The following is an 11,313-nucleotide window of genomic DNA, read 5'->3' as shown; positions in this document are numbered from 1 at the left end:
AATTCTGTGAATTTTAAAAAGTTCGAAAGGTGCGAATTAATCAGCATCTTTTAGGTTAAATGTGTGACCAGGGAAACCTCAGGAGATAGACCATTCTACAGTTTATACTTACGCTTAAATATTACGAGAAGCTCATCTTATTGGATGCAAGTCACGTATCCAATTGGCGTGTTTGATATCTAGTTCTGTGGCGTAGGGTGCGATGGTAGAAATGTGACGGTGTTTCCATATTGAAGAGTTCTTCCAAAACATTCATTATACAGACGGTAAAAAGCACACAGAGAGACAACGTCTCTACTATGTTTCAAGTTCTACATCATCTATAAACTTGGGATTGTTGACAATACAAACTGCCTGGCGTGGAATGTAGTCCAGTTGTTGGAGTTGACATTGGGAAGCACCTACCAAAATGGCGAAAAATAAACGGGAACCGACGTAAGCTTTATAAAACAAGCCGATGTTCTGATGTGAAGTACTGTCGCACCCTGTTCAAATCCCTATTCAAAAGCTTTATGCAGCTACTTTGGCTATGCTCACCAGGTGACCCCAGAATTGTACCTTGTTCGTTGTCTAACCAAATGATCCCAGTAATTTCATTAATGATTCATTAAGCATTCTGAAAACTCGCCATAACAACACAAGAGTTCTCCTTAAGGGGACATGTGCAAACTGGTGGCATCGAGGGATAAATTGGACGAAACCACGTCCGTCCCATACTGAGACCTACTCTTAGGTTTCAGAACCAAACTGTAATCTGTTCCTCACTCCCGCCCTGAGAGATATTAGCCGGTAGTTTTAAAAAAATCGATGCGTGGTGGAATTATTCCTCATTAACAGCTTTTTTTATATCACTAGGTCGGCAAACAAGCATACGGCTCACCTGATGGTAAGAGATTACCGCAGCCTATAGACGCCAGGAACACCAGAACCATCGCAAGCGCGTTGCCGACTCAATCCCCAATCCCCCCTCAGGAGCTCTGGTCACCTTACTCACCTACAGGAACACAATACTGCTTGAAAACAGTATTATTTAGCTGTGATCTTCTGTGAGGTCGTGGTACTACCCTAGTCGGGTTGCTCCATATTTTGAGCAGGAAATTCCTGTTGTGCCCTACCTCAGTTAAACAAAAAAGTCCGACGTATATAATCTTTTAAGGATAACTTACTTTATTTTAACTTGTGAAGACATACAAGCTATTTAGACAGGTAAAAAATTAATTCTAAACAAAGTAATTAAATGCAAATTAGGATAATTTCATATATCGTAAAATTTAAATAAACTGTGAGAATGCGAAAACAAATTGAAGTCTATGTATCTATGTATGTATCTCACACCGATCACAGGAATCACTCAATTCACATGAATAAATACGTATTTATTAACGTTAAATTAACAATTCCATTGACCAGACTAGTTTTTTGGTTCTTATCATTTTGGTTTTTAACAGGTAATAATCATTCAAAACCCACAAGCATCGATGAATTAAATTTACTTAAACATATAATTATGATAGTAAAATTTAATACATAATTAAAACAAAAATTCATATTACCTAATGAAAGATTTGATTTTAATTTCTCGAAAATAAAATAAGTTTTGCAGCTAAAATATACTATTTATTACATTTTAAATAATAGTATAAAATCAATTTTAAAATAAATAAAATAATCAATAAATAAAAATGGATTGTCTATTTGTAATAATAAAATAACCGCTTTTTACTAAATGCTACACAGGTTACATACACGGTACATATACCAAAATAACATTTTTTACAAATTGTGTCTGTCTGTCTGTTTGTTCCAGCTAATCTCCGAAACGGCTGGACCAATTTTGACGGGACTTTCACTGGCAGATAGCTGATGTAATAAGGAGTAACTTAGGTTATTTTTATTTTAGAAATTTATTTACTTTATAACTCTGTAAACTGAACAATAACCTTTCTGTTAAGTTCCACGCGGACGAAGTCGCGGGCAAAGCTAGTTTAAAATAAAATTGTTGTCCAGCTTAACCCGTCAGTTGTTTAATAATCGATTTTATGCTCTAAATTTATCCTCCCGTAAATTTTTCGGGTTCGTAATCAAAGTCTAAGGTTTTAGTTCTTACGATTTCTCTATAAATAAATGCAGATTTTCTTGGAGTTCTCGTTCGATTTAGACTAGTGAAATCCACTTCGTATAAACCAAACTTCTCCCTGAAAAAAAAAAAAACAACTCATTTTTACATAGAATCTTTCAAAAAATTGGTCAGGATCAAATATTACGTAGTAAATTTTTTTATAGAAACTCTCTTCGACTGAACTAACCTGTAGCCTCTTAGCCATTCAAAGTTATCCATCAAACTCCAATACGTGTATGACTTTACATTGCTTCCAGCTTCAATTGCATCTAAAACAGCATCGAGGTGGTTCCTTAAGTACCGAATCCTGTCGTCGTCTACGAGACCACCAAATGTCGACCAGCCATTCTCTGTGATATAAATTGGTGGATTGTCATACCGCTTACTTATTTCGAGAAGTAATTTCGTTAAGCCCCACGGTACTTCCTAAAAATAACAAAAATTAAAATTAAAATGTCTACGCTATTATTTAGAGTAGATATATACATCCAGTAACTTGTGTGATGGTATTAATTTTTCCTAACCTGCAACCAGCTCGAAACACTTTCCGGCCACAAATCGTCTCTGACTATAACAGCCCCCATGTCGTCGTAATATGAAGGTACTGGGTACATTTCTAGCAATGAAGCATTTCTGTACGCCAGTTTACTTGTGTAAGTGTTGAGTCCAAAGAAATCTGCAGTGCCTTTGATATATTCTATTTCTGATTCTGAGAGCTTTGGCAAACGAGATTGTGAAAAACCTTGTTCAGCGCTTTTGGTATCAACATTCCTTTTTAGCTCGTAAGGGAAGTCACCTTCTTTGCTAAAAATTGGATGTGCGTATTGGCCCCACTGAAAAAATACATACTATTGTTATAATACCGATGACTAGACTGTAGAGATGTCACTCTATATATCTATAAATCGTTGAGTCATTCACTTATCACGAAACCTTAAAATCCGCTGGAGTTGGACGCATAAAGATAAAATTTGGTAGGGAGGTATTTTACAGTTAGTAGACCGCCAAGAACGAATTTTTCGATAGGACCGGATTAAAGAGGTTTAAGTTTGTATGAAAATTTATTATGTTTGTATAAAAAAATTATTTATTTATTTATTTATTTATATATATATAATAATGCTAACATTATATGACGATAAATGACGATTCAGCCTGTAACATCCCATAGCTGGTCATAGGACTCTTTCTTCGTGTAGGAGAAGGGTCAGAGCTTAATCCACCGCGCTGCTAGACTGCAGGTTCGCGAATATATTGCCTACTATGAGTAACAATCGCTATCGGGTATTTATGTTAACAACCGGGACCGACGGCTCAACGTACTATCCGTAGCACGGTGTGGAGATCCACAAGGCCAGACGATCACACAGGAAGAAAAGTTTGTGCAAATACAATTATCCACCCCGAGCAGGAATCGAACCCGCAAATCGTCGAAGTTTTAGATGATGTTGTTTTAGGAGCACTGATGAATTATAGATCGACTTGTTGCATCTCCTGACTCGTATAAATACAGTATTTCGGACATAAGCTGTTACAAATGATGATGTAGACAACATGGCCATGTATGCATCATCAACAAAAATGAAAACTTACATCGAATTGCATCGCATCTATCACGGCTTGTTGATCATCAATAGAATCAGTGGCTGGTTCGTGCCACATGCCATGTATTGAAATTCCAATAAATCCATTTTGTTTGCTTCTATAGTATTCATCATATAGTCTGTAAGCTTTGGCGTGAGCCAGCAAGAGATTCTTCGAACAAAGGTATTCACCAACACCGCTCATATTGTGCTGTGTGGTTTCGGCACTAAAGAATTTAGCCACCCCATCTCTTCCCGTGGGTGTCGTAAGAGGCGACTAAGGGATAGCACAGTTCCACTACCACCTTGGAACTTAAAAGGCCGACCGATGGCGGGATAGCCATCCAACTGCTGGCTTTTTAAATGCACAGACCGAGGACGGGCAGCAGCGTCTTCGGTGCGACAAAGTCAGCCCTGCGGTCACCAACCCGCCTGCCCAGCGTGGTGACTATGGGCAAAAACCCCCATGAGTTCGAACCTAAAAATAAGGCCCTCAGTTCCCGGCAGCCCCACTATTCCCGGCTACGGCAGCGGCCGTGGTAACGGTGGGGTAGAGGGTGCTAAGAATCACCGGGGTACGGGAGGCTGCCATAGAAAAATATTCCTGGCTACGTATAATGGACGCACGCTACGGTTGGACCATCACCTCACCGAACTTGAGGTAGAACTTAGTCACATTAAGTGGAGCATACTGGGGTTGTCTGAAGTCCGAAGAGAGGGAGAGGACACGATGATCCTGGACTCCGGGCACTTGTTCTACTTCCGTGAAGGTGATGGGCTTTCCCAAGGTGGCGTCGGTTTTCTGGTTCACAAGACTCTCACTAACAACGTTGTGGAAGTCAGTAGTGTGTCGACCCGGGTAGCGTACCTTGTACTTAAGCTCACCGACAGGTACTCCCTGAAAGTGATACAGGTATATGCGCCGACCTCGGCACACTCTGACGATGAAGTCGAAGCCTTGTATGAAGATATCACAAGGGCCATACATGGCACTACTTCGACCTTCTACAGCGTTGTTATGGGAGACTTCAACGCTAAAGTGGGAGTACAAGGCCGCGACGGATCGAGCATCGGACCACACGGATTGGGGCACAGGAATCACAGGGGGCAGACGCTTGTCAACTTCCTCGAATCGGAGGGGCTCTTCTTGATGAACTCATTTTTTGAGAAGAAGCCCCAAAGGAGGTGGACATGGCAAAGCCCCGATACTGTGACGAGGAACGAGATAGATTTCATCATAGCGGATAAAAGGCATATATTCAGAGATGTCTCAGTGGTTAACAGGTTTAACACCGGCAGCGACCACCGGCTAGTACGGGGCACTCTGAATATATGTCTCCGAAAGGAGCGGACCCGCTTGATGAAATCTACTCTCCGACCTACGCTGCCCCAAATACTATGTGGCTCCGAGCAGTTTCAGTTGGAACTCCAAAACCGATTCGATTCGCTGGAAACTACTAGCGACGTGGACGAGATAACCGACAACGTGGTGAAGACGGTGTGTACACTGGGTCGCAGGCACTTTCCACCAACAAAGCCAACGAAGCAGTCCAAACTTTCTCCCGAAGCCTTGGATCTGATGCGGCAGAGGCGCGAGTTGCCGGCTGCTTCGCCAGAACAGAGGGCTCTTTCCAAGAGGGTACGGAAAATTATTCGCCGAGACCTCCGCTGCTCAAATACGAGAGAGGTTGCTACTCTGATTGAGCAGAATAGGGGGTCCAAAGTTTTCCAAAGACCATTGGGGAGAAGCCTTCTTGCGAAGCTTAAAACAGCAGATGGCAGAACCGTCTGCTCTCGCCCTCAGGTCCGAGAAGAGGTTGAGAATTTTTATGGACAGCTGTACTCGTCGAGCGCACGCAAGCCTGCGACTTGGGACACCGAAGATCCACGGGCACCATTGTTGCGCCATTATTCGGAGTGTATCCCGGACTTCGAAGAGGATGAGATTGGTGCAGCGCTCGGGCAGCTTAAAAACGGAAGGGCCCCGGGGGATGACGGAGTTACCACTGAACTCCTTAAAGCCGCAGGGCGACCTGTCCTGAAAGCCTTGGCAAGACTATTTAACGCCGTCATCCACCGAGGTACCACGCCGGAGGCGTGGTCCAGGAGTGTGGTGGTGCTGTTCTTTAAGAGAGGCGATAAGTCTCTGTTAAAGAATTACAGACCGATCTCACTTCTGAGCCACGTCTATAAGCTGTTTTCGAGGGTTGTTACGAATCGTCTCGCCAGAAGACTCGACGAATTCCAACCACCAGAGCAGGCTGGGTTTCGAAATGGCTACAGCACCGTGGACCACATCCATACTGTTCGGCAGATTATCCAAAAGACGGAAGAATATAATCAACCGCTGTGTATGGCATTTGTGGACTACGAGAAAGCCTTCGACTCCGTCGAGACCTGGGCTGTCCTGGACTCTCTGCAGAGATGTCATATCGACTGGCGATATATCGAGGTACTAAAATCTATGTACGACGCGGCGACGATGACCGTTCATGTCAATGACCAAAGAACAAGACCTATTTCCCTCCGGCGCGGGGTAAGACAGGGGGATGTAATATCACCGAAACTGTTTACCACTGCGCTAGAGGATGTTTTTAAGACCTTGGATTGGGGGGAACGGGGCATCAACGTCAACGGTGAATTCATCTCTCACCTTCGTTTCGCCGACGATATTGTCATCTTTGCGGAGACGCTGGATGAGTTAGGCCAAATGCTGGCCGGCCTAAACGAGTCCTCCCGACGTGTCGGTCTCTGTATGAACTTGGATAAGACGAAAGTTATGTTTAACAACCAAGTCATACCGATACCGGTATCGGTCGATGGTACCCTTCTCGAAGTTGTTCAGGATTATATTTACCTAGGCCATACTATCCAACTAGGCCGCAACAACTTCGAGAAGGAGGCCGATAGGAGGATTCGGTTGGGCTGGGCGGCGTTTGGCAGGCTCCGTCGAGTCTTCACTTCGAAGATTCCGCAATGCTTGAAGACAAAAGTTTTCGAGCAATGCGTCCTGCCTGTGTTAACATACGGAGCCGAGACGTGGACACTGATCAAGGGACTGGTCCACAAGTTTAAAGTCGCTCAACGTGCAATGGAACGGGCCATGCTTGGGGTCTCTCTCAAAGACAGGATTAGAAATGAGACTATCCGCGGGAGAACGAAAGTAACCGACATAGCCCACAGAATTAGCAAGTTGAAGTGGCAGTGGGCTGGTCATCTGTGTCGCAGGACCGATGGCCGTTGGAGTAGACGGGTCCTAGAGTGGAGACCGCGTCTTGGCAAACGCAGTGTGGGACGTCCTCCGGCCCGTTGGACCGACGATCTACGTAAGATTGCCGGTGTAGGCTGGATGAGGATTGCGGAAGACCGGGATGTGTGGCGCGAACTTGGGGAGGCCTATGTCCAGCAGTGGACTGCGATAGGCTGAAGTGAGTGAAGTGAGTGAGCTCATATTGAGTAATGGAGCTGCATCAGCTGAGCCGTAGCCCCCATAACAAACAGGTTTTGGTTCATTTATAGTAATCCAAAATTTAACACGATCACCGAAGTTATCAAACACAACTTGAGCGTAATTAGCGAAATAGTCAACTATTATTGGATTTACCCAACCTCCTAATTTTTGAAGATTGTGTGGCAAATCAGAATGGTATAGTGTTACAAAAGGTGATATACCGTTCGCAAGCATTTCGTCGATTAAATTATTGTAATAATTTATACCAGCTTGATTAATTTCATTCGAAAAACCAGACGGAAGAATCCTAGCCCAGGATACTGAGAATCGGTAGTAGTCTAAGCCTATTTCTTTCATCATTTCAACATCCCGTTTATAAAGATGATAAGAGTCAGCGGCAATGTCACCGGAGCTTCCATCACGCACTGGCGATGGTTCCATATGTGTGGCAACATCCCATATAGAGAGACCTTTTCCTGGAATAATTAATATGAGTTTAGTTAAGTAAAGACTAACATGATGTTGAAGTGAAGACATGCACTGGGCATGGAACACTGTCTGTCATTCACGCTAGCGCTGCTGTAATTTTGACAAAATTATTTTATTAGTTTTGTTTGATTACGATTATGATTCAGCCTTTTTTTTGTTGGTATCGCAGGGGAACCTATTTTCGGGTGATATCCAGGATGCCCGGGTAGGCATTCCTAGACCATATGTCGGCTTCAGCACTTAGGGGTGTAATACCGACCAAAACCCCTGCGGGAGCCTTCAATCGCTTTAATTGGAGGGTCCCGGACCTGCAGGCAACAGGATTCCTCTAGCGACAGGCTGGCCTCGGCGAAAAGGCCCGACTTCTCCTCCATGGGAACTGTTCGGCTCACCTCTGAATAATCCCGACGACGTCATGTCTAGCAGGACCTGGTTCCCATCCCGGCCCGACACGGGCACAGGGGCGTTACTGGAGGTGCATTAAGTAGCGCCTCCTACGCACCCCCGTTCATCGCCTGCGTAATTATAATTCAGGCTATAATATCCCAGTGCGACGAGTACTATAACATCCCAATATAATATCTCAGTGCTGGTCATAAGCCTCTTTATCCATGTAGGAAAAGGATTAGAGTTTAATCCACCACGCTGCTCCACTAAGGCTTGGCGTATATATTACCCCCTATGAGTGAAGATCGGTATCAAATGTACATGATGACAACCGGGACTGAAAGCTTAACGTGCTCTCCGAGACTCGGTGGGAAGACCCACAGTGAAACATTCAAACTTCAATGATATATTAATATAGTATTATGTGCGAATGTATGTATGTATGTATGTATGTATGTATGTATGTATATATGTATGTATGTATGTATGTATGTATATATTTGTATGGTATATATATGAATTATTTGCTCGTGTATATAATATAACGATTGCCACTAACGTTACCTTATATTTCCTCTCTTTTTTCTCTTCTTAATGTAAATTTTGCTAATACTCAATTTTGCACACCTACAAACGTCAGCTCTTGTACGTCCTGAGGTTGGCTGGTAGATAATGCTTTAAACATTAAGCCCGGCTTTTGTACAATTCTTTAATGTATTGTGCAATAAAGTATTAATAAATAAATAAATATATTTGTACTAATACAAATATCCATCCCGAGCGGGAATCAAACCCGCGAACCGTCGGTGGTAAGGCACATGGCGCATGAACCACTACAATAGATTGGTTGTTAGTGTTCGATTAATAAAATTTATTTAAATGACCGAAAATTCATTGAATATAAAGATTATGGCAAAATCTATACATTTTATAAATATATTCTACTATTACAAACTGTAATTGCAACACAGCTCGGCAAAGGCTAGCTCTTCTATTAAGAGTAAAGATTATTAAAATATGTTTTCACTTTTCAAACACTTCACTTAACTGTTTGAGTAAATTGTGTCGTGAGTTGAATTATTATTGAAGGTTTGTATTCGAAGATTTATTTCCAACGAATTTGTGTGGTTTCAGTGTACCTACTAATATTGGACTACGCTTTGTCTTCAGTATTTATTAAGGCTATTTCAATGGATTACTTTATTTGCTTACCATCTTCATTCCAACCTCCTTCTATTTGATAGGCAGCTGTAGAAGCACCAAATTGAAATCCCTCAGGGAATGTTCTTACGGCTCGTTTGGAATAAGTGCCACTTGAACCTATTAATGCTAATATGCTGTGAATTTATAACAATTATTACTCATTTGTTATAGTAAATTACGTACAGTATAAAACGTATTTTGTGGCTTCGGTACAAAAGAATATAGCCACCCCCTCTCTTCCCGTGGGTGTCGTAAGAGGCGGCTAAGGGATAACACAGTTCCGCTACCACCTTGGAACTTAAAAAGCCGTCAGGTGGCGGGATAACCATCTAATTGCTGGATTTGAAACACACAGGCCGAAGACGGGCAGCAGCGTCTTCGGTGCAACAAAGCCAGCCCTGCGGTCACCAACCCGCCTGCGCAGCGCGGTGACTATGGGCAAAACACATGAGTTCACGTTATTTTTGGCGTAAACTTGTGGAGGCCTATGTCCAATAGTGGACTGTATAGGCTATAATGATATAGTAAATTATATTTGACTAAATCAAATACTATTTTTATGAATAAAACAAAAAACACGTATCTATAAGTATGTATGAGTTCACGTTGTTTTTGGCGTAAACTTGTGGAGGCTTTCCAGCAGTGGACTGTATAGGCTATAATGATGTAATGATGATAAGTATGTATGTAGGCAGATGTTCATTTAATTTTTTTGTTGTCTTTTGCTTACTTATGGGTGAAAAAATAACAATAAATTATTATATTTTTATTTTACTCTGAATTAAATCTTTCATCTATAATCTACTTATATTTAGTGTATGTTTAACAAAGTGATGTCATCGCCGTTGACACTAATGCTACGTCCCCGCAATCCAATTCAGAGGTGAACAGTGGTATATGTGAATTATCTTATATATATCAGACATGTTGATCTGTACCTTATCAATCTAAGAAATATTTCGATAAGAGCACGACTTGCTTATACGAACGAAATAGTGTGCATTGCTTTTAATTTTGTCGAGTAAAGAAACACGAATATATTAGGTGTACAAATAAGTTTTAGAACATTTTTAAAAAAATTCAAGATTTATTAAAAAAGAAGTAAAACACAGTTATTTATCGAAGTAATCTCCATCGCACTGAATGACCTTCAGCCATCTCTCAGGTAACTCGCGGATGCCTTTCGCAAAGAAACTTTCGACTTGCGAGATGAGAAATTTAGCGACCCATTTTTCTACTTCTTGAAATGTTTTGAATCGCACGTCAGACAAATCGTTCTACATTTTCCAGAATAAATGATAATCGGATGGGGCTAAGTCTGGTGAATACGCCGGGTGTGGTACAGCTTCCCATCCAAGCGCTAGTAACGTATCCTTGACCGGTTTACCCACATGAGGCCGCGCGTTGTCATGGAGCAGTTTTACTGAACGTTTTCCTTTACCAGAAAATGGAATCACCTTCGAAATCTCGAAATCACCTTCTTTGAATCGCTTATACCCATACTCACATGTACTTTTAGATACAATGTTGTCTCCAAGAACAGAACATATCGATTCACACGCTTTCCTAACACTTTTTCCTTGGTGGAATTCGTAGCGAATGCAGTGTCTAATAAATAGCTTATCGGTCTGCATGTTTAATTTACAGAATTATAAGTTATGTTTATGACTGCTTTACGTTTCGATACTACATATCAAGCGCCATCTATGATAAGTGAGCGGGACATTTGAATTAATTTAGAATAGCTGTTATGATACAAAATCGAAGTGTCCTAAAACTTATTTGTACACCTAATAATACTACCGGGCATGGGCCTTTTCCCCATGTAGGAGAACAGTATTCGTTATATGTTGTATGAAAAGGAATGTCAAAACCTTAATTTGAATGAGTAATGATAAATGTAGCTGCCGAAGATAATGAATATCACGTAATATAAAAGTATCTAAAACTAGCAATATTTACACATGTGTATTTTCTTCGCAAAAAATCTTTAATTAATCACTAGGCCGTTTCTTGTACTTGTTGTAGGTATATATTTATTTTTATTTTCTTTTTATTGTGCAAATTATTTTGTATCCTCC

The 11,313-nt window shown here is 41.5% G+C and overlaps 1 protein-coding gene across 1 annotated transcript; it reads right to left on the bottom strand.

Annotated features, from left to right (window-relative positions):
* Nucleotides 1–2,050: 2,050 nt before the first annotated feature.
* On the bottom strand, nucleotides 2,051–10,866 carry LOC123665115 (myrosinase 1-like). Its single transcript, XM_045599460.1, has 7 exons — nucleotides 10,514–10,866; nucleotides 9,242–9,366; nucleotides 7,164–7,629; nucleotides 3,713–3,917; nucleotides 2,644–2,952; nucleotides 2,307–2,545; nucleotides 2,051–2,195 (listed from the first exon to the last, which is right to left on the bottom strand). The coding sequence occupies exons 1-7, from the start codon at nucleotides 10,864–10,866 to the stop codon at nucleotides 2,051–2,053; spliced, it is 1,842 nt and encodes a 613-aa protein (XP_045455416.1).
* Between the last annotated feature and the right edge of the window lie 447 nt (nucleotides 10,867–11,313).

This window comes from Melitaea cinxia, chromosome 23 (genome assembly GCF_905220565.1).
Source record: "Melitaea cinxia chromosome 23, ilMelCinx1.1, whole genome shotgun sequence".
Taxonomy (NCBI): domain Eukaryota; kingdom Metazoa; phylum Arthropoda; class Insecta; order Lepidoptera; family Nymphalidae; genus Melitaea; species Melitaea cinxia.
This window is presented reverse-complemented; position numbering and strand designations above follow the sequence as displayed.

Bases quoted from the DNA above. Each gene is read 5' to 3' on its own strand.
- LOC123665115 (XM_045599460.1), bottom strand. From the start codon at position 10,866: ATGCAGACCGATAAGCTATTTATTAGACACTGCATTCGCTACGAATTC. The intron at 9,367-10,513 runs GTAGAACGATTT...ATAAATTCACAG, and splicing joins TATCATTTATTCTGGAAAAT to CATATTAGCATTAATAGGTT. The intron at 2,196-2,306 runs GTTAGTTCAGTC...TTTTTTTTTCAG, and splicing joins GAATGGCTAAGAGGCTACAG to GGAGAAGTTTGGTTTATACG.